The 23,781-nt window shown below is 46.5% G+C and overlaps 1 protein-coding gene across 3 annotated transcripts; it reads left to right on the forward strand.

The window, feature by feature from the left end:
* The first annotated feature begins 4,629 nt into the window (after positions 1–4,629).
* On the forward strand, positions 4,630–18,931 carry LOC135918001 (gastrula zinc finger protein XlCGF57.1-like). 3 transcript variants are annotated; one of them, XR_010569501.1, is made up of 5 exons: positions 4,630–4,644; positions 4,894–5,042; positions 7,061–7,187; positions 13,414–13,631; positions 18,636–18,931. XR_010569501.1 is itself a non-coding variant. In XM_065451663.1 (3 exons), the coding sequence occupies exons 2-3, from the start codon at positions 7,063–7,065 to the stop codon at positions 9,512–9,514; spliced, it is 447 nt and encodes a 148-aa protein (XP_065307735.1). In that variant the 5' UTR covers positions 6,473–6,729; positions 7,061–7,062; the 3' UTR covers positions 9,515–10,155. The 3 variants fall into 3 exon arrangements, 1 of the variants encoding a protein (XP_065307735.1); XM_065451663.1 differs by lacking the exons at positions 4,630–4,644; positions 4,894–5,042; positions 13,414–13,631; positions 18,636–18,931 and adding exons at positions 6,473–6,729; positions 9,193–10,155; XR_010569502.1 differs by lacking the exons at positions 4,630–4,644; positions 4,894–5,042 and having other exon boundaries at positions 6,873–7,187.
* Positions 18,932–23,781: the final 4,850 nt, after the last annotated feature.

A 23,781-nucleotide genomic window follows, 5' to 3' on the forward strand; every position in this document is an offset into this window, starting at 1 on the left:
TGCAGGACAGAAAAAAAAATATTCAGCTCCCTTCTAATAGCTATTAGAGACTTTTAGCGTGTCCGGTATTCGGGCCAGCGCGGGCGGTTTTCCGGTTTAGCGGGGGCGTCAAGGTGAGCGGCCAGATTGGTGGCTCCAGCTGGTGGCGCAAAGCTCAATCACAAACACGGAGCTAATTACTGTATTCTGCTTAGCTGCTGGCGTAAATTTTCGACAGTGGCGTAATCGTGTTCACAATTACGCCGCTGCCAAAAATTTGCACGAGTGGCGAAGCAGGATATGGTGAGTTACTGCAGTTTTAGCTATGCGTTTGTCTGGTTGAGCTCTACAAGACCAGGCGGCTTCACCGCTCACGTTTACGCCCCGACCATCCGGTAATCCGCCCAAACCGCTCCCGTTTACCGGAATAGCGTACAAGCTAAAGGTCTCTATTTTTGTTTTACCGTACTGACGATGAAGCACGTTGGACCATGGAGCCAGTGAAGTGCGAGGACCTTGATAACTTTCATATTCTCAAAAGCAGGCACACCCTAACAAATTTGTTGAAGAAGTAAAGACTGCGTATAGGACGGATACTCCATCGTACGACGTAGCTAAGTACTAACATAGACAGTGCAAATGCGGACGGAACTTAATCGGAACGACACAGATTCCTGGTCAACCTGATTCAGCCATCGAAGCCACTGTCACAAAAGAAGGTGCCATTCGGAACATCAAGCATAATAATCGAAGAACTAGCTGAAAAGTTCAGGATTAGTGTAGGATTCATAGGAAATAGTGTTCAGAACATTTGCACATGTGTGAAAGGTGCCAGCACATTGGTTTTCCCGCTTGCTTTTTTCACAAGGACGACCAAGTGACCTGCAACCATGAACGTTTGACCGCGTGCCTTTAAATAACCGGATGACTGCTTTGTAAGATTGATTACGATGCGTGAAACTTTGCTTCATTATTATAGACCAGAAACTAAACTCTAGCTTAAGCAAAGGAAGCAGAGCGATTCGAAAAAATAAAAATAAAATAAAGCACGCGTGCAACGTTCAGCCATCAAGGAGATGCCGACAGTTTTGTGGGACCGGTAAGGCGCAGTGATAAATTTCGTACCATATTTTGCCACCGTAAAAAGCACCTATTGCGATAACTTGAGGACGAAATTGAGGCAATTCGTCAAAACAGTTAGGCGCGGCATGCTTTCTTGAGGCGTCCTATTCTTGCAAGACAATGCTGTTGCTCACAATTCGCATTCGCGTATTGCGCGACTGGAATCCCATTCCCGTTTATATTAAGTTCTCCATTCTCCGTACTCCCCCAGCCTCGCGCCCTCAATTTTCCACTTCTTTGTTTTGCGAAGTTATTTTTTGAAAAAGCTGGCAGCTCCCCGATGATCACACGCTCGTCACCTTAGTCATGGCTTCAGGGCCACCTTGAAAACTTCAAGAATTTGCAGATGCGCGAAAACAGTGTGTGGCTCTCGGTGGAAGCTATCTGGAGGAGAAGTACAAATAACTATGCAAAACTCTCGTGCTCCCAAGCCCGCAGTAAGTCGGCCAGGGGAAATCATCATTGAATGCCCCTCGTACGAGGCGAATTTGAAAGGCGACTGCCGCGCAGCGACGCGCGTGATCCGGAAAATAATTTCAGTGGTTGACTAATACTGCGGCAACTTCCAAAAACACGGCAAACGTTTCAATTTCAAAACCACTTCGGCTTCCCTCTAAGGATCATCAACATCATCATCATGGTACTCGTACTAGCACGGGGGCCAGCGGAGCGAGCGCAGCAGCATGCTCCGTCCAGTAATGTGGAAAGTTGGGCTAGTTGGTGATTGATCACCATACCTTGCTGGTGAAGCAGCGCACTGACGCGGACACAGAGAAGACGCACTTCGTCTTGTGTGTCTTCTATGTGTCCGTGTCAGTGCGCTGCTTCACCAACAAGGTATGATGAGCATACTCCGTACGGGGCCGAGGCAGGACCGGTTCGTGCGACGAACGGCTGCACCACTAAGCGGCCCGTTGCCGAGACGTATTCGTGTGAATATAGTGCTTCCTTTTGAATTTGGCCGCGTATACACTCCGCCGCAGCGATGATCGGTATTGCTTATTCAGAGCCTGATTGGTTCAGTGGTTCAGGCTTTGGGTACATTCGGGCTCCTTGGACAATTTGTTTAGTTAAAGATTAACCCACTGAAACCTCCCCCTCCCCCCCCCCCTTCCGGAGAAAATAAATAAAACAGCCAAGGAACTACAGCATGAAAACTACGAGCCAGATTTTGTTGATATTGGGTACCAGATGGTCTTTTCACACTGTAAGTGAATTGTGAAAGTTTTATTATACTTTAATACTTCGAACGCTATGTTGGTGTACGTTATAAAGTACGTTGGGCCTTAATGGGAGCAAGACCTGATAGCTGCAATGGTGTGCTACTGTGTGGAACTTCATGAAACGAAAAAGCGTACATTTAATGGTCAAGTGAAGCTTCGTACTGACCCGCTTAGCTTTCTGATCGCGAAATTAGCCTTTTAATGTTCAATACTTTTTGTTCGGGCGGGGAGGGGGTCACTATTTAGCGCGTACCATATGAATTCGGCCGGTTATTGGTTAAGAACTTTCGTGTGCCTTTCCCAGGCCACGCAGTGCTAAAATAATTGATATTGATGATGACGTAATATGTTGCGATCGATGTAAGCTTACAAGAGTAAAGCATTTAGCATTCGGTTTCATGGTGGTTGAAACATTCAATATGAGTCTGTACTTGAGGTTGTTGTTGGTATGGCTTCATTAAGGGAAACCGCGAAAAATAACTGGGAAGGAAAGAAAGGAAAAAAAAATCAAAAACGGAAAAAGTAGTGGTTCACCCAATTTGTGGAAGAGTTGGGCCTCTGTTACTTAAGCTATTCCAGTCAACCAACTAACGTACACTGTCATGCAACTTTGGCCAAAATTGTTTCTCAAATAAAAACGCAAAACATCGGTGTGTATCATAGCGTCCACAAAGAAGTTATAGCAGTCATTTCAATGTAATAAATAAAATGAAGGTTTTGTAAACTGCGTTAAAACGTATGTTTGTGTCATATATCACTGAAGAGCAATGGGCGTAATGGGCGCTCACCATGATTCAGTGCTTGAAAGGTTTCCCTACATTTGGCGCAACATATCTGCAGCTTTGCTGACCGACCACCTTCACAGGAGTGGATTGGCGGTGATTTTTCATAGTAAGGCTAAAGAAAAATAATCACGCCTGCCAAGATGCAAACTGAATGTCAGGACAACTTCAAGCAGTTCTACTGCGAGTGTCGGTACACACCGTATCTTCGACGTGGTGCGACCTTCTAATTCATTTTCTGCGTTTAGTGTGTTTGGTGCGATGAATGAACGAATTTAGTGCTCGTCGTCACGTATGTGGGTATGGGGGCAAAGAACGAGACACCGTGGTAGTCAGCGGCCAACCCCGAAGAGGCCACCCAAAGCTCTTTTAAAGGAGATGAATGAATGAATGAATGAATGAATGAATGAATGAATGAATGAATGAATGAATGAATGAATGAATGAATGAATGAATGAATGAATGAATGATCAAGTTATTTCTGTATGCTTACAAAACCGTTGTTGCAAAACCATCTAGGCTCTTGGCAATAGTGCTAGTGCTTATGACGCCTGTTTCGCGCGAAACCACAGAGAACCCCAAGGGTGTCCCGCGCGGTCACTGGCGGTCCGATGCAAACCTCGACGCCGGCCGCCAAGCTCCGTTGCTTGACACGCGAGGATGCACTGCACTCCCATCATAATGATCATTATTATTGTTATGATCATCATCGTCACCTATTTATGTCACCTATTTATGAGGAAAGCCTCTCCGATTGATTTCCAATTATGGTGCCGGCCCGCACCATCCCGTGCCTGCAAGTTATTTACAATTTGTTCGCGCCAGCTAATTCTCCGCCGTCCTCGATTGCGCTACCCTTCTCTTGGCACCCCATTCTGTAACTAACACAACACCGTTTACCTGACCTACGCGTTATGTGCCCTGTACAGCTTCATTTCTTACTTTTAATGTCAACTACATACGATATCACCGACTCCCGTTTGCTCTCCAATCCACCTCGCTGTATTCTTGTGGCTCAACATTACGCTTATCATTTCGTGCCATCGCTCGTTGTGTGGTCATCATCATCATCATCATCATCTCAAGTTGCCGCTCATAACCGGCACTTGCGAAGTGATTGCATGCAGGTACGATGCCATGTAACAGGTGATAAATGCTTGGGTGGGTGGGTAGGTGTTCGGTGCGATAAAAGGCGCTCGTTCAACTATTTGGGCGTATCTATCCGAAGTCAGAAATGTATATTTCCATACAAGTGAGCAAATAAATGCTTCGAGTGTATGCCTTTCTTCCACGCTTTCGATTTTACCGAGATTTCTGATATCATCCGAAAAGAATATGTATATTTTTTTCAAATCTATTCAAGATTTGGCATCTCCAACCATTGATTCACAAAGAAGTAATGCTCTACTTGGTCACCTTGGCAACTGCAAAGCTAGCGCATTGTATATTTACGGTAGTGGGTACTTGCCATATGATTAAGGACCATTGCCCTTATATTGCCCCTAGGGGCGTCGGCACAAAGTTTCGGCTACGGGAACGTATGTGATGACTACTTTAAATTTTAACTCGATAAAACGGCCACGCCGTGCAAATTTTTCTATTTGTTTGTAGTCGTAACGACATTCATAGCACCCCTTCTTTATTGCATTTCTTAAAATTCATAAGAAACTGAAATCTGAGAAATAAGCTCCCTTATTGTGACTATAATTAAGCTGCTGTTAACGTCGCTTCATTGTATTATTTCTTTATATATAAAGGAATGCTTTCCAGTTTTGTTTCTACTACAGACCGATTCGTGGTTCTACACCCCGTAGTGGGTTTCACCATGTCACCTAGGGTCAACCAACCAACCATCGCCAGCGTGGCTCATTCGGGGAAGCTCTTCTGGCCGGACACATCGCGGGAGGCAGACGTGCTCGCCAACTCACCACGATCGGTAAGCAGGCGGAGCCATGGTTTCGGGGCAGTGAGAAACACAATTAGCTTTAAGCTTTGGCTGGGATTAACGTTGGTAGCGTTTGGGTTGTGTTCCGACTGGTGCTAACCTCACCGACATCGCTAGTCACCGCCGCAGGAAAGGCGACGAACACATTGCTACCCTTACTCGGGACAACTAACCTGTGCAGACGCCTTAAGCACTGGCTGGTCTACATAAATTTTGCGTCCGGATTTTGTTTTTGTTATTGTGGTAGGCTGTCAACGGTGTTTACGGTGTGAACCTCAACGCCTCGAAAGCATCGCAAACACGGCAACTTTCAATTGCATCGGTTAAAAGCACGCGAAGGGCAGCGTGGCTTCTCATGCGAAGCGGTAGACTGTTCGCGTTACTGAAACCGGAGGCAGCGGTAACATGCAAACTCAAGCTCGCGCCAGTCAGCCAAGAGCCGAGGCTGAAGGCCATAGAATTGCCCTGTCTCTGATAGCTGTCCCCCTTGGAAACGGAAGGGAGCCTGTTCACTCCTCTAGTCCCTGTACAATGCTGAATGGACTCGGCTTAATTTCGGCAGCGCGGTCGTAGTGTCTGTGTATGTGTGTGTACACGTCAATGCCGTCCTGCATCATGATACTATCGCAATCGGGTTTCGGTGACGTGTTGCAAGGTGGCGTTGTAATCGGGTTACGGCCTATAAAACCACGAACTTGGTGTGATTGTCTAATAATTTGCGATCTTTTTAAATATCTGCCTTTTGGTCGTGAAACTGCGACTTTTGCTCACCCTGGTGACCCACAGGCGGCCGTTATTCCTCGGGGGGTTGTAAAACGATGCAAGCTAAAGTAAGCGCGCTTTGCCTCCCATTTTGCTTTACTTGGAGTGCACCGTTGCGCAATGTGTTCTCACGGTCGTAGAACAACTCCGCAAAGTAACAAGAGCGCTGTAAACGAGATAGAGTTGCTTTGGAAATGCTACACGTGCTGTCGACGCAAGGCAGCACACAGCCTTAACGTCGGGATCGTAACAGCCAGAGAGGCGGAAAGCACTTCGACGGTGCACTTGGCGGCGTTCGGCACGCTGCGTTCGAAAGTTTTTTCTTTGACGCTGTGAAAAAGGTCCACACCGTGACGGTTCGCTGTATACGTTACGGCCATAGTGTACAAGCACGGCTGTACTTAAGACCCCTGAATGAAGCTGAAGGAGGCGACATGCTTTTTGCTTCCCGAGCGGGCGAGCGAGGGCAGATGAAGGAGGTCCGGGTCTTATCCGCGCCTCCCGGTTGGCGGAGCGAAGTCACGTGGTTGCGCTCGTGCCGCTCCCACGCGCGAGCGCCCGCGCCTTTTTTTTTGCGTGTTTTGTTTAAGAGTCGCGCCGGCGCCATGACAGTTGCTCTTGATCGCATTGACCGTGGATAATGCGATCGGCGTGCTGTGCAGCCCGATAGCTGCGATCAAAAAGAGCGAACAACGAGGGCGAGCGGTGAAGGAAGGAGAGGCCAGGAGAACGGGACTGTCGCTACGTTTACTTTATCCGCGGGGCTTAGCTATACTTGTTGTATCGTACTCGAACTAGAGCACTAAGCTTATCGTAAGGCCGAAAGTTCGTAGCACTGACGACGTCAAGTTGAAGAGCAGCTCGTAAGACCTGTCGCTTCTGAATGGTTTCCGTGGTTTCGCTTCGAGCCTAGACAGTGCGTATTGATATGTTCATATCTACATTGCACCGCGTGATAGCGAGATATATAGAAAAATCAAGGATAAACAGAGATAACAGCCAGACGCGTGAGCAGTTCGCTATATACCCTACGCATGGGGAAAGGGTGAACAACAGGCTTTAGCTTGCCGATGATATCATCGCTGTTGTGCCACTCCGCGGCAAGCTTCCAACCATCAGCGCAACAGGCTTCGTATAGTGCTAACGTGTTTTCGCCCGGCCGTTTTCCCCTTTACGAATTGGAATCGTCTGTGCGTGTATGTGTTTTCGTTGGGTGTTCACCCGTCCCGTTTACTGGAATGGTGCAGATATGGCCCGGAAAGGGAAGGCTGAAACCACGGCGCCAAACACGAAGTCCGGCGGTGGCCAAACAGGTCCTGGAAAAAACAGCGTTGGAGGTTCTAGTGATTCGGGCAGCTTGGACGACGACCCAAGGTGATCTTTCTACTTGATATGCCGGCTATCACAACTGAATGTCGCCGAAAAAAATAATACTAATTGAGACTAAATGCGAGCGAAGATCGCTGCGTTTATAACCATCGTGCATGCTTGTCGATTTTTTTTTCTCATTTCACAAAAATACATAATTTGGTTTAATGACCTAACCTTTCATTAATGACCACTACGATGCGGTGCCAATCCAGAAGTCGTGGAAGGTGTCGACAAATTACAGCATTTTATGTAACCGTGGTATCGCGTGTTTTTTTTTTTTCAACGGAAGAAGAAAGCCCGGGGAATAAGAATACCACGTGACAACGCCTCTGCCCACCAGCGGTACCAGTGGCCCCCAACGACATAAGTATCGATTGTCATCTATTCTACGTTTCATACTTAGCGTGTAACACTGGACTGTACGCAAAAAAAAATGTTTTGTCAAAAATATAACTATGCGCGTTTCGTGGTCAAGCTTCATGGTCGCACCTGTTCGCGCGAGATTGCACGTGAGGCAGCAGCCTCGATAGGCTGCAATTGAAAAATCCGTATAGAAAAACAACCGAACGCCAAGTCATCTACAGAACACTGTATTAATATCGGCATAGCACGTACAGTTTCTTCATTCTTAACGATTAACAAAAAAAAAAGACGTCTATTTCTCTGTGGGAATGCAGCAACTGCAAAACGTTTTTCTAGTCTCCGTGGTGTTGCACGCTATGGGCAAAACCAAGCGTAATATCATGCACCTTATGCGAATTGAAACTTCGGAGGGCTTCGCGTTGATAAGGACCGGAGATACGCGCCGCAATCTGCTGACGTGGTGGGGAAGGGGCGTGGTCGGGTTATCGCCCGTTCCCAGTGCGAAAACCTAAGCCTGTATTCGACGTCACTGTAATTCGTGGCACGGGGACGCGCTGACACGTGGTACTTTATTTTTTCCCCCGGCCTGTATTCCTTTGTTTCTGTTTTTTGTTGTTCGGGAATCAAACCACCATGCAAGACATTTTAGATTGCTACGAATGCTGTTATTTCCCATTTCTCGGCATCTTCCACAACTTTCTCTTTGAGACGTTATCAATCGGGTGAGTTAATTGAAAATTACTGAATCGAACTTCATAGAATAAAATCAGTAAAAAATACTCAGGGATTTACATTAGCAACCGCCAGCAACCTACATTGATCGTCGTTATTGAACAGCCCTCCGTTACTGTTTTAATTGGTGGTTCGGACGGATGTCTTCGCGGACGCCATGTTGTCGTACTACCACGTGGACAATCGGCGTAAACGAGAAACGTGACAGCACGACAGACTCGTCTTGCGCCGAGCGACAAATAAAGCTAATAGTCCAGCGAAAAGCGGCCACAGTCAAAAAGCGGGGGGCGGGGGGGGGGGATGTGCGCTCGGTAATACGGCGCACGGACGTCATCGCGTGGTTGCCAGGGTACAGATACACGGGCAACCAGCGGCGAAACCAGCGGGGCAACAGCACCGCCGTATATAATGCACACAGCCAAGCCAGCGGTAGAAACGGTTTACTATAGCAGCCCACACGCTGCGATTTCGCGGCGTCATCAATCCGCCCCCCCCCCCCCCACCTCGCTCATCCTTTGGTATACACGCGTATCCAGATTTACGGCTTGACCGGGACCCCGCGCGCTATAGAAGGTATGATCGCACGCGCTTCCTTGAAGGCGCATCGCTTCGGCCAGTGCTCGGCTGGACGCACATAAGTAGAGCAAAACGTTGATACAAGCGCGCGCCACAAATGTCGTACCATTTTCGTGGCCTCCCTATATCGGATGGTCAGCGCTGGTGCCCCCATTATAGAGCAGCGCGAGCTGGTGATGTCACGTGACAGCTACTTGATCTCGGAGGAGTTTAGCGATGACGGCCGGTGCACACGCAGTGTCCGCGACCGTAGGCAACCACCGTTGCACGACGTCCGATACTCGTACTGCGCGTGGCAATAGAATCGCCGTCTCTCTCGTTGTTTATCGTCTCGTAGGGCCTCCGACGGGTACGAGGCGCCGCGGCCGAAGCGCGGACGCAGGCGGCGGCGCGACGCCAGCTCCCGGATGTGCGGCATCTGCGAGAGGACCTTCAGCAACCGCTCGGCCGTGCGGAGACACCTGGTGACCCACACGGGCGCGAAGGACTTCTCGTGCACCGTGTGCGGCCGCCAGTTCGCCCTGAAGGGGACCCTCGTGGCCCACACGCTCACCCACTCGGGAGCCAAGCCCTATCACTGCCGCCTGTGTCCCGGCGTGTTCTCGCAGCGCTGCTCGCTCAACCGCCACCTTCGAAGGACGCACAAGCGGGAAAAGTGAGACTTTCGTCGGGGAGCCCGAGGTAGCTTCTCGTCGTCCACGCTTTGGGTCGTTCTTCGTGCGGAGGACAAGACTTCCCTTTGTCCGCGGATGGAAGTTGGCTTCGAAAGGGAACCGCGTGACACCGAACCGATGAGCTAGTCCACTGACGTTCGCGTTGGAGAGACGTACATACTCCGCATCGGTCCAGGACACCCGGTAGCTTACTTTGTTCTCGTTTGTTCTCGCGCGATTTGTCCACTGTGAAACACGTGACACAACGCCCGCGGGCCAGCCAGGCAAGACGTGTGGACGAGGTCGTCTTCCCACGGCGCCGTCGACAGCGAAACTGTGGTTGGTCCAGCACAATGCTGCTGCGATTCCAGGGACGAGTCCAGCCGTGGTCGTACCGACGTGTGTGACACGAGTTCGTGTGAAAACTCCAGGCCGGGTTAGATGTCTCTTGCCGGGCGAAGGGAGGGTGTGCGTTGTGGTATCTGTCTTGTTTATTTGTTGGCGGGCGGGAGCAGTGAGTTACAGTACACCGTGTGTTACCCCCGTGAACACCGTTCTCTACGAGTCGTTTGCTTTTCACTGCGTATAAGTTATTGCAGTTATTAACTGCGTGATAATTAAACCTTTACATTCTCTGTTTTCTTTTATTTTTCGCTTGGATTTCGTCTCGAAAGAACAAGGTTATGCGGCATGTTTTATAGCTTGATTGATTGAATCAAACGATGCGCCTGAAACCACTTCCAAGCGGCATTTAACTGCCGCACGGGTAATGTTGCCTATGCATGAAAAAAAAGCTTCGTGTGGGTCACATGTCGTTCTTGTACAATGACCTATACCGCTGGTAGCGGTGCTGATAATGGTAGGCATGAGTTTACAGAACGACGGGTGGCCGGCATTTAGGTGTGTAGATACGGAAAAGATGTGAACCTGGGCCGATCGTACAATGCGCGCACCACATAAGCGGCTGTATATTGCGGTAACAAAACGGTGCGTCAAGGATCACTTTTGTCTCGACAAATTAGCCGATTGGAGGCCCCCTATTGCACGTAGGAGAACGAAAAAGGCGTCAAAATCAAGTGTACGCGTACATTTGACTTGTCTTCTCAATGAACTGCTTTACAAATTTTGTTTCTTCCGTTTGCTCACACTTTTAATGGTGCATGTTGAGTCGGTGCTTTTGGCACATTCATTTTGGTGGAATCATGTGGCCTAGCACTTGTTCGAAATGTCCTTCCTCTGAAGGAGATGTCACAAAATATCGCGGTATTTTCCTTTAGTTTTGAACATTATTGTGGAAGGGAGGCTTTATGTTAATAATCTATAACAGAATGCTAATGAATGCTCCAACAGTTTTGTGAAGGGCTGTCTCAAAGTTGACCCTGTTTTCATCCCTGCATGGCCTCTAGAGAGGAGATAGCAGCCGGGTTGGCCGCTTTCGTTTCTGGGCAACCTGTGTCGGTTTTCAATGCACTAAGGCCAGTCATTCGTGCTTGATATATTTCATGAACATGCACAACTCACAGTACGGAGACACAGTGCGTCGCATTAGTTGCACTATAATAGATTTGCATGAAACTGCCTTGCGAAATCTCCGAGGTTAAACGAATCTGCCGGGCTTCTTTCTTTTCTTGATACGTGCAGATTTTCTTTTTTCGGTAACTCCTGGCAGAGAACAAACCCTAAAAAGAAATCATCGGGCCAATGGGAATCGCAGACGCAGGTACCTATTCCACGTCTGCGAACCTCCATTATGCCGAACTGTGTCGCGTAGGCATAAAGAAAAGCAAAAAAAAGGGGGCGGGGAGCTGTTTTGGAATCGCCTTATACCTGGCGAGATGCTTCGAATATATTTTTGGTTTCCGATTTCAGCGGCAGCTTGTTGCCCCTGTACGCAACGAGCTGTTGAATTCCAACAATCTTCGCCGCAAAACAATTAACTACAGATCTGTGTAATTAGATCATTCTTTCCCTCAGTTTTATCAAGTCAGTGTTGCGCCTGGATATACTAAATACCGCATACAGTAGGTTCTCGTTAGAATTAACTCGGACCCGGCGTGGTTGCTTAGTGGCTATGTTGTTGGGCTGCTTAGCACGAGGTCGCGGGATTGAATCCTGGCCACGGTGGCCGCATTCTCGATTGGGGCGAAATGCTAAAACACCCGCAGCACTTAGATTTAGGTGCACGCTAAAGAACCCCAGGCTGTACAAATTTTCTGTGTGCAGTCCCCACTACGGCGCGCTTCATAATCAGGTCGTTGTTTTGGCACGTAAAACCCCATGTATAATTTTTTTTTTACGTGTGGTGTTTTCGTGCCACAAATGAATGAATGAATGAATGAATGCTCGAAATGCCTCAATTGGTTTAAAGTATTCTTGAGTCATTCTACTCTGTGAAGGCGGATGACCAGCGAAGCTGATCCGATCGTTGTTGAGCTTCGGAAGATGCGCCGGCACATGCGGATACACGTAACCGTTCGTCGTCGATAAACGTGGAGCCCCAGCCTTTAGCAGAGCCTCTCTACACTTACCACACACCCTAAAGTCCGACACACACTCGCAGAGAAAGCACCGCGTTAACAGCGCACTTTGCCGCTTTTAGTCGTCCCTCACGGCAGCGACCGTAGCGGGGTCGTCATCGAACCATAGTCTATCACAGACGTTGCAGGTAGAGCCCAAATGACGACCAAGGAAGTCTCTTAGGAACCTCGCGTTCGCGCCCTTGAAACTCATACGCGTTCATGATTATATTGCGCTTAGTGCTACACTTAGTGTTGCACGTTGACGGCCGAAGGCGCTTCGCGCCATTCTCTGACTCCCGGTATGCTTCGTCGGTTCTCGTTAGTTCCAATAGAAGATCAAGACATCCGGCCCGACCGCTTAATTACTCTTTCTAGAGTAAAAACAAGAAAGGGGCTGACAGATGGGATGGCACAGATGGTCTTGTCACAGATGGTCTTGTCCCGTCGTCTTGAGAATGAGGCTCACAGACGTCGGACGACAGCGCCTGTTCCCTCTTGTAATCTCTCTCTTTAAAACCAGCCGCCAGCGACAACACCCGCACGTGACGTCACTGCACTAACCCTTTAAAACTAACACGCCGAGGATGACGAGGCCGCCTTTGACGAAGCTGGGCCTCCTATCGAAACGTTGGCCAGCCTGTCTGAGGTACTTCATCCCTGTTCACAAACTTTATATCACTTTCTAGAGTAATAAAGTTTACTTCCTCCTCCTCCTTACGTGCCGTCTCGCGCTCGTCGGTCGCCGCAATAGCGTCCGCCAGCCGTCGACGATCACACTCGCGTCCTTCCGTCGCTCTTCATACACGCGCGCTCTTATTCTGCAGTCCTGACGACGCGCGGCCCACCCGTTGCACCGGCGGAACGAAACTTGAGAACAATTGCGTCGTTCACCTATAGAGCCGTGACGTTTGCCGCACTCGAAAGAGCCGTTGCTGATGATGATAGTTTCTTTTTGCACAGCGGAGCCAGCTGTGGAAGAAGACAGCGCCGACGAATGTGCGAGCGGTGGCACGAGCGCGTTCGCGCGGTTCCGCCGAGGGACGCTAAACGAAGAAGACGACGACGCTCGAGCCATTGCTGATGATGATAATTACCGCTCGCGGACGCCACGATAACCCGGGTCTAAGCCATATATAAGGAACGTGACAGCTCTTCCCTGTGCCGCACGGTTCAGCTCGAGCAGCTCTCTGCAGTTTCGTTGACGTGCAGCGGTGTTTTGGCTCAGTATTGGGCGGTTTCAGCTGTCTCGCTAACCTTATTTTAGTCCCTGATTTATTGTCATTCCTTGCGTCAGCCGTCTTGGGCTGATGTCGACCAGTTCTCCTGGCCTGGCGCGATCAAGCATCCCTGCCACCTAATGAATTGTCTCGATTTATTTTTTTGCAGTGGCGTCAGCACCATTCCTGTTGCGCTTGTGCCTGCCAATGGAGGTTCCATCGGGATCATGAATCCACAAGCTGTACAGAAGGAACTTGAGACCATGTCCAACCACTTCCTGACCTTCACTGACGTGCGAGCGTTCGGGCGGGGATGTGGAGTGTCAGTCGCCCGATCAGACCTGTGTTGAAGACCTACTGAAATCCACTTTATTCGCTTCCACCCCGGTGAGTGCTTTTATTCCGCCTCACCTTGCGTGTACTAAGGGTCTCCTATGGGGCGTAGACTCCCGATTAAGTCCGACTGAAACCCTGGACAAGCGCTCCGCAGCAGGCGTCATCGCTATTTACTAGTCGACTGGTAAATAACGGGAGGATTCCGACGTAATCAGGAATTGCAAAGTTTGTGGATACATCATGTCCATAAGAAATAAAGGTGTGGCCTCTTGTATTCTGTGCATGACCACTCTTGTCACGTCCAGTCCAATGTCAGAATTGTTGGAGATTCAGGCACAGCGTAGGAGGATGTAAGTCTAGCTTGCATTGCCACACCTATGGAGATGGTCATCCTTCAAGTGAATGCACTGCATAATCTCAGAAGTGCTGCCTCTGTGGGGGAACACACCCAGTATACTTATTCGAACTGCTCAGCTTGTGCTCAAGAAATATAATTCTTGAAATAATTGACCTCCGTCGCTGCTCCCAAAGAGATGCAATTGCAGTTATTAAAGACAGCGCCTTCAGATACTCTGGTGTTAAAGCGTGCAACACTCCAAGCATGGATCTTAATCTCTCGGAAACGGTTGACTCTGCTGTGGAAAAAGCAATGGCTAAAGCTATGAATAAATTGTTATCTAGCCTATCTGATTGCTTAGCACGAATCATTTGCAGTCAGATAATGCAAATAATGAACACCACTAAGACACCGATGCAGTCCTCAGTATCTAACGCCACACCTCGAATGTCGAGCAACAAGGTAGAGACGTCTTCTACATTTGTAGATCAGTCGACAGACACTACTACACCGCTAGTCCAACCAGGCGAGGATGATCCCTCTTACTCAGACACCGTTGGTGTGACAGATATGGAACTTGACACTCGAACTCCTGAACATACGGGATCGCCAATTTCTGCAATTATGAAACCAAAATAAAGAGCCAACCATTTCCTATGATTAAAGAAAGTATTCTAAAGGCGGCAGTTGCCGTTTCTGTGCGATCAACACCATTGGACATTTGAAAGTTCTGCAGTGGAACTGTCGCTCTATATTCTCAGCTTTAACAGATTTATCTTAACTATCTATTCAACTTAATCCAGATGTCATACTTCTTTAAGAAACTTGCTTTTCACGAACGAAAAATTTTTATTTTAGAGGTTTTCGGTTTTACCGATTAGATCGACACTTGCGAGGTGGTGGATTACTCGTGTTTGTTTCCAGTAAAATTTGTCACAAGGCGAAAATTTCTTTTCAAGTTATGAATCCCGACTGCGAAATTTTGGCAATAGATTTATGTATCTCACGGTATCATTCATTTTCAATTATAAATGCTTATTTACCCACTTGTGTGCAAAGTACGTGTCAACTTGATAGGGTTGTGGCTGCCTGTGGAAAAGAAATATTGTTTGCAGGGGATATTAATTTGCATCACTTGTCGTGGGGGCTAAAAACAGATTCGTGCGGTAAGCGACTATGGGAGTGGACTATTGATAGTCACCTTTCATTTCACAACACAGCACAAGTTACGTTTGTAGAGGTCACTTTCGTTCGGTGTTAGATTTAACATCTTGTAGTGCTGACATCAAGGTTGCGTCGTGGGTAGCGGTTTACTCAGCAACCAACAGTGATCATCTTCCTGTGCCATTTGAAATCATTTGTCCAATAACATCTTTAGAATACAGGCATGTACATTTGTGAACCATAAGAAATTTAAGATTTCCTTGTGTTCAGCCGTTTCGAAACTTGTCAATGCCAATGATAAGGAAATCGCTTCAACCATTTGCTCAACTCTAGAGGGTTTCTGGAAGCAAACTGAATTTGTCATCCCTTCGGCTAAAGGCACCGCTTGTCGTTGGTGCAATGATGAGTGAACGCAGGACTATAGAAAAAGAAAAGCCGCTTGGAAAATGCTCCTGCATAATCAGTGCCAGACAAATGAGGAAAATTATCAGTTTCACGCTGGTGTATCCAAGCCTACAGTTAATCGAGCTAAATATGAATATGATATTAGGCATTACGATTATCTATCAAATTTTAAAAAGTAAGCGTGCTTTATTCACATTTGTTCATGCTAGGAAGGTGCTACCAACACCCTTAACATTAGACTCGATCGTTTTGACCCCGCAAGAATTGAGCGCCTCCCTAGAAGAGATTTCCATATACTTAGAAAATCGATTTACGGCCAAGCTTCCGGCTATTCATTCTACATTAGATTCTTGGGATGGCTTTACTCCAATTTCCTTAGCTGAACTAAATGAGACTCCACTATGTTTACCGAATTCAGCCCCTGGCCCTGATGGTGTCACAAATGCAATGTTAAAAATATTGTTACAGGAATCGCCTAGCGTTCTTTTAGACTTGGTGCATCATTCAATAGGGTATGCTTGGATTGCGTTGCAATGGAAGCTTGCCAAAGTAATATTGATGCTTAAGAAACAAGAAGGAAGGTTTGTATTGGAGAACATTAGGCCCATTGTGCTTACATCAAACGTAGTAAAATTCATTAAGATGCTTCTTCACCGACGTATCATGAAATTTATGAATGATAATTCCATTCTTAGTCCCTGTCAGATTGGTTTCCGGGCCGGCTGCTCCATCTGGCATGTCCACGTCGACTTAGAAAGCCGAATACAACTCGCTCGACGTCATAAGCAACACGCTGCCTTAGTGACGCTCGATATCACTAAAGCATACGACACTGTGGAGCACACTGTACTGGTCAATCGGTTAACATCCTGTGGTTTTCCTGGGTATATAGTAGCGTGGATTCAGTCATTCTTAGGTGAAAGAGAATTCTAATGCTACGAAAGCGGTGTTTCTTCTTCTAAGCACAAACAAACGAGAGGCGTACCGCAAGGCTCAGTCCTTTCCCCGGTGCTTTTTAATATTCTCATGAGCACACTACCTTGTCATCAAGAAGTAACCACTTATGTTTATGCAGACAATATTGCGTTTTTTTGCATCTGCAAACGACATCCACACGCTATACCAACGACTGCAAACTTACCTTTATGCTCTGGAGAGGTGGTTAGATGTTAGTCTCTTTGCAGTCAATGCCAGCACATGTGCTGTTCTCGTTTTTCCGATACGTGACATAGTGCGCATTTCATTGTCTTACCACCTTCAAGACATACCACAGGTGAAATCTGTTAAATACCTTGTAATTATTTATAACGCCTCTCTCAACTGGCGCTCACACATAGATCATGTGACTGGAAAACGTACCCGCGCAATTGGCGTATTGCGTAGGCTGAGCAGTCGTCGAATAGGATTGAGAAGAGGTGCATTCCTAATGATATATCGTATGTACCTTCGCCCTGTATTAGAATTTGCTTGCGTGCACTTCTCTGGAGCTCCAGCCTACATGTCCCGTCCTCTAATCCTCTTAGAAAAAAAAGCATTGCGTCTGTCTTTAGGTTTTCCTAAATTTGTTGCAAATTCTATTCTTTAGAATCCCGCGTTCTTCCTCTTTCATGCAGCTTCTGGCTTTTGACAGTGCAGACGTTCTAGAGAATTTATGAATCACTGCTGTGACATCCCCAAACAATCTTTATTTCACAGCCTGTGTTGTTTTTCAGTGTCATCTGACCATGATTACATACTCTGCAAATTACATTCCTGAAAAAATTACTTGACTCTTTAGACGTGCACATATCAGACGTACTTCCGATTCCCGACAAAGCTGTTACCACGGATAATCAATTTGATGACATTTTTCCTAATAATGCGAAAAAAACTTCCACGTTGTATGCTAGACGGTATATTACAATATTATATGAAGAGCCTTCAAACAAACATTGTGATTGCGACAGATGCTTCACAATGTGCAGAAGAGTCAGATGTAGGAATATGCTCCCCAATTCTTGATTGGGCATTTTCTCTTTGGCTGCCAGTTTACATACCGACCTATTTAGCCTAATTCATGGCAGTGGTGCTGGCATTACGCAAATTAGAACCATCAATTACATCAGCCATGATAATCACTGATTCGTTATCATTGCGCTCATCCCTTACTGCTTCTCATGATTCTCGCACAATGAGAATGTTTCATTTATTGGTACCTGGGTACTTGAGAAGCGTGCATTGGATTTGGGTGCCTGGCCATAAAGGACTAATTACAAATGAAATTGCAGATTCTCTAGCCAAGGCATCGATAAGTGACCCGATTCTCCCTTATTGCCCTTTGACTGTTCATGTTAGTGCTGTTAGATTTCGCAGGAGTGTCATTATGCAGGCAGTATCAGGCTCCGCAATTACCAACTCCATGGATTACCGACATCGTCTAAACCCTTGGCACACAGATTTTTTCCAAACACGAGGAATTAAAGTGTCCATCACGAGGCTGCGTCCACAAACACGGGTCTATCTACACAGGTCTAGTCTGGTCCCCTCACCATTATGGTCATTCTGTGGCGAAGCGGATACTATAGAGCATTTCTTGCTGTCTTGCAGGTGTTTTCCTGTTATAAGAAAACGACTACTCGAAATCCTGCTTCACAGTATTGGCTAAAATTATCAGTGCCTGTGATCCTATCTTTTGGAGCCTCCATTATGGGGTTCAATCACAGAAATGTTTGCTCGGCAATCCAAAATTACCTCATTGAAATCAGTCGATTACCATGCTAGACTGATGGTCTTCCCTCCCCACTATACCTTTGTTTTACTTATTATCTATTATTAGATTTCTTTATGCATGGTTTTCTTCTGATTGTTTTTTTCCCACAGACAAAAAATTTACTTTTTAAGCTCCGACGTTGAAATTGTTAACTCCCTTGTTTTTATACACCTAATTTAACCACCCAATTCATGGCCAATACCCTACTGTGGGTATGTGCCACCGCCACTCAGGACAACAACAAACTACATTGAAGAGGAGCACTGAATTGCAACGTTTTTGTGTGGTGAATGAATGAATGATTGAATGAATGCAACGAAGGTTGTAGGCTTATTATTGAGACGCTCTAAAAAAGTTCCAACATGCCCTGTTTTATTAAATCACATACGCATGTTTGCAGATCATCTAGACGCTGATCGCAGACCACTTCATGAAGACCACGAATCAGCAGTGCTCGACGAGGCCCAGACCCGCACCGAGGGCTCCTGCCGAGGTCCCGTAACAAGACACGACAGCCGAGAAAGCTGGGATATCTATGGACAGCGATCGGTGAGGAGACAGAAGGCATACCAGGAAGCAGCCGTCCCACTGACACGGAATGACTCAACCTTGATACTAAAGGAACAAATAAAGAAAAAAAGACACTCGGTCAAATTGTACTAGTAGAACGTAGAATAAATATACATTTATTTATTAGTTGCTTTCGCACGAAAATTTTTTTGAAACATGGCAGCGTCAAGAGGCATTCCAATTCAACTCTTTTATTAACAAGCAGCCCCGAGCAGGCACTCGGACGCACGACATAACCAATAGCTACTCCGGGATCTTCAAGGAGCCATCGCCACCAGTATTTGTTGCTTTCCTTGCTTAGGTGCTTTTACTCGCATTACGACTAAACCTTAAGGTAGTCCAAAAAAAAAATAAAACAATTATACAAGAGCGTTCACTTTACGGCATACTTGCAAGAACAAAGTGGAAAAGAGAACAAGAAAGCGAGTCGCCAAATATGCCAGTCTGAATCACACTTGTTCAGTGTAGTAGAGTGGCCAGCTGCAGACAGCGCCAGGGTCTCGCAACTGATACCTTGAGTTATGCAACCTTTATTTTAAAGAAACAAATAAAGAGAAAGCACTCTGCAATTCCACTGTTATAAGTGTCCTTCAAGCACTGTGATTTCATTTAAAAGGACAAATCGAAACAACCACAGAGTCAAATTGTGCAGGTAGAGTGTTCTCGCAACCCGCTGATTTTATTTAATTAGGAGTAGAAGGAGGGTTATTAACAGCAGAGGAACTGAAGGCCCACCTTCCTCCTTTTTCGTGCAGTCTTGGAAGCTTAACGAATTTCACTATTTTCCCGTCTTCGGTCTTTTTATTTATTTTTATTTTTCTTGTGCAGAAATTTACAAAAGTTGCCAGTACACGTCTCTGGCTAAGTTGGGAAGAAGTCTAATGCAGTTGCTTGTAAATAAAGAAGTATCACAAATCAGACACTCTCGAATCCATGAAGCAACCTTGAGCTACTAACAGATCTTCGAGGAGGCATTTCTACCAGTATTTACTGTGGCACCTTTTCTTGCTTAGCAATCTCCACTTACTACAAGACTAAACTTTAAGGCATTACTAACAGTGAGAAAATGCTCACTTTGCCACTTGCCAGCACTCGCACATAATTGCAAGAGAAAAGAAGTCACTATAGGGAGTCACTATAGCACTGCAGTCTGAATCGCACTTGTATAGAATGGTCAAGTGGCTGCCAGCATCTGCAGTTACTACCTGGAGGTAGCTGCAAGGTTCCATTTATGTTTGTCCTATAGCGCATGGACCTAGCATGCGAACTGACCATGCGTGGCTTAATTGCGATGATGGCCTGTGCTTTTTTTTTTTGTAAGCGGCAGCCAAATAGAGTCACCACTCTAGACAAGTGATTCAGAATGCAAATCAAAATCGTCACTAAGACTTATGAACACACGTCCTTACTTACAAAGAAATATCACGGAAGCAAAAGCGGCCATTTCAAGGCAAGACTAAAACAAGGTAAGTAAAAGATCATCCAAGAATAGCGACGGACGCCCGAGCAAGCGCGACACAGACTGCAACCTCTGTAGAAAGGTAAGACAAGTTAGACAAGCCTCTATGATCTTCCAGAAACCGCCGAATCATGGAGAAAGGTAAGAATAAATAAATAAATAAACTACGGCGTTTCTATACGGCAAACATGGCTCTTTTCTGATACTCGGGATATCTTGCACAGGATGCCCAGGGAAGCCAGGCCAAATGTTCCAGAGAATTTTCAACTGTTGGATAACGGTCAACGAAATGACGCCTCCGCCATGACGTCACTTAAATGAGCGAACGTAATTCGTTGGCGCAAATATACCAGTTGGGCAGCAGTGTCTTTGCCACTTGCCACTACAGTCTTAGTATGCCAATTTGTGATAGAGCGTCACCAAACAATTTCGAAAGCTGGTCGTGAAAAATGTGGCCTTGGAAAAAGAAAGTACCACGTGATCGGCAAGCGGTAGCTTCTAGCCCGGTCGAGCATTTCAGAGGGCGCGGAGAGCGTGACACCGGCATCGCTGTATGCTACCACGAACCATAAGGTTTCCTACAAAAGTCACTATATGGGAATCTACAGCTGGTGTCGCTAGTGTATCGTCATCGAAGGTTGACTTGCGGAGATTAGCCTCTCTCTTTCTATCTCTCTCCCTCTCTGTTTTTGTAAAGGGGGAGCATCAGAGGTAACTGATACTCCTGTGTCTGTCCCTGCATCCCGAATGAGCCGCATTGTTGTTTGCGAATAAAAGTTTATTCCGAATTGGCTTGCGGCGTTTGAAATATGCAGATACAGGAAAAAAAGGCTTCGGTATTTCGAAGCAATTTGAGCAAAAAAAGAAAAAGGACTTCGAACAAACTACTGCGCCGATTGTAATGGTGTAAGGTCTGCACGCACTTCAAATGGGTCCGCTTTCAGCTCACTGCAACAGCTACTCACGAAAAGACTGAAAACTTGCTCAAAAATTGTTTTGGTAACTTGGTCGCTAGCTCAAACGCAAAGTTATCGATATAAGCCTGTTTCTGAGCCTAAATACCGATCTGGGTCGTGGACGAGTGGTTTCGACGAACGTGGATGATGCTTTCAGATAAGATGACGTTGAGGTCAGCGGTTCGATTCCGGTGCTCCTGTTTTTACTTTTTTATGTAGTTCCGTTGGTATTTAATTGTCACACAGGGCTCTAGCTGTAGCATCAGTTCAGGATCAATGATTGCGTAAGGGCACTCCAAAGCCAAGCAAGGCTTCGCCATTTCATACTACCACTCGATTGTTAACGAAAGTAACCCCTACGATTGTCTTTTCCTTGAAAGCATGGTGGCAACGTTGACCAACTGTTGTCACTAATTGAGTCTGCAAGCGGACAAATACATACGCTAAGTGGTGGTGCGGTTTATGGTGTAAAATATCAAGCTCTCTAGTTTTAAAACATGTATGCACGTCACAGTGGATGCGGATCATAGTTATACGACTGACCTCACAAAGACGCCGACAACATGTGACAGCATGCGTCGGCCTAACCGCAATGGTATCATAAAGGCTGCCGAAAAAACGTTCATGTCATTTGAGTGAAAAGTGCGCTTCAGTACGTCGGCTGCACCGCACTGCAGCGCGCTGCAGCAAGTGGGCTTCACCACAGCACAGACCGCGGGAAAAAAATGTTTGGCCGTTTCGGGCCAATTCGAAGCCCCTCAGTGGGTACGCAGCTACATCCTTTTAAAGTTCGCGCCGAAATACGTTCCTGTTTCTTTCCTATGGTGCCGCAGCACGCGCTCCTATTTTGCTATATCCTATTGGTCTACAACCATCACGTGACGTGCCAGCCCTTTCCGCACGTTTTTATGCCGTTGTAAGCGGATAAGCCCGATCTACGATCCACGCATTAGTAAAGCTACGCAGCGCCCACGACCGGACAGGCCGCTAAAAAGAAAAAGAAATGCGTGGTGTCACGTGACATAAAGTGCAGTCCAATAAGAAAGAGGCGACAGGGAGGGCGAGGCCAGAGGAAAGAGAAAGACGGGGAGAACATTATGGGCGCGAAACTGTGGCGTCGCTTACAGTGCGAGGCTTATCTTTCGCAAAATCAGGCCAAAAATTTTTTCCCACGGTCTGTGCTGTAGTGAAGCCAACTACTTGCAGTGCCTTGTCTTGCAGTGAAGCCACATCCGCAGCATAAAATGTACGTGCCTGCATTGTGTATCAAAATATAAAAAATAAAATAAAAGGGAGGGAGAGCGGGAAATTACTGCACACCAGGCTGTAATTATCTACCGCTAGGCTAATGACACCTGAACGACTGTCACCAGTGTGGGTGATAGAGAAGTGAAATGACTGAGATATAGAGGATAGAAGAAGGACATACTTAGTTAGACGTGCTGCCCACAACACTAGGCAAACTCCAGCAACAGACCTGCGTATTGAGCGCGGAGACAAGCTGCCCGCGATCGCCGCATGGAATAATTCGTGGCAACAACGGGTCGGGTAGCTACAGTTCACGTGCTGGATGAGTGTGGGCTCCAGGTGAATTTCCGTCGTTGAGGCATTTGCATAGATGAATTTCTCGCAAAAATTCATGTCTGCATTATTCAATAAGTGAATATAAGGAGGCCAACCTTTGAACAATTCCTTTGCCGGTATGAATGTTGTAGGGATTTGGCCAACTTCAGTGAATCCGCTTTCACCTCGCTCCAGCAGCTAGTCAAGAAATGACGATAAAGTTCAGAGTTCTTTATTGCGCATCACTTTATTTGAGAAGGTAGTACACACCATATGTGTGGTCCCATGGCCAAAGGCTAGTACGGGTACAGAAATACATGTGAAAAACTGCCAGTAGAATTATACAGCGAATACAGAAATAGCAGTTGATTACGAGGAAATGCCAAAACATGTCGCACAATAGTGAAGAAAAAGAAAAAAAAAAGGAAGTAGAAAAAGATACGTTACAGAGAGAAAGAAGTAGTTCTTTATCAAGAAAGGTTGGTGCTGTCTTCTGCAGGCATTGAGGGAGCACGGCTCAGCATAGACGTCGCGGCGAGGTTCTTCAGCTGATAAATGAAATAGAATAGCATTATACAACACTTGACAGTAAGCAGAAGTCTACGAGGTAAAAAGAATTAGACAGGAATTGACAAAGTCAAAACATAAAAACCCCACTCGAAAAGCAGAAAACATTAGTTAAAAATTATGCTTTTCTTCAGTTATCTTAACAATTTCTGTGACAACCTAATATTATGTGGCATGCTATTCCATACTTTAGTTCCAATAAACACTAGCAGGCGTCTGCCATATATACATTTTATTGACGGGAGATTTAAATTATCAAGTTTGCTTCCTAATGGAACGTTGTGGAGTGTAGAGTAATGAAACATGAAATGGCTCGCTGAGTGTTATATAGTTATTCACGCAAGTGGCTCACCTCAACTCCCGTAAAGAATGAAAACGTAAAATTTAACTTGGGAAACAGGGGCTTGCTTGGTTCCTAACACCGCAAGAAA

The sequence above is a fragment of the Dermacentor albipictus genome, chromosome 9 (assembly GCF_038994185.2).
Source record: "Dermacentor albipictus isolate Rhodes 1998 colony chromosome 9, USDA_Dalb.pri_finalv2, whole genome shotgun sequence".
In the NCBI taxonomy this organism is placed as follows: Eukaryota; Metazoa; Arthropoda; class Arachnida; order Ixodida; family Ixodidae; genus Dermacentor; species Dermacentor albipictus.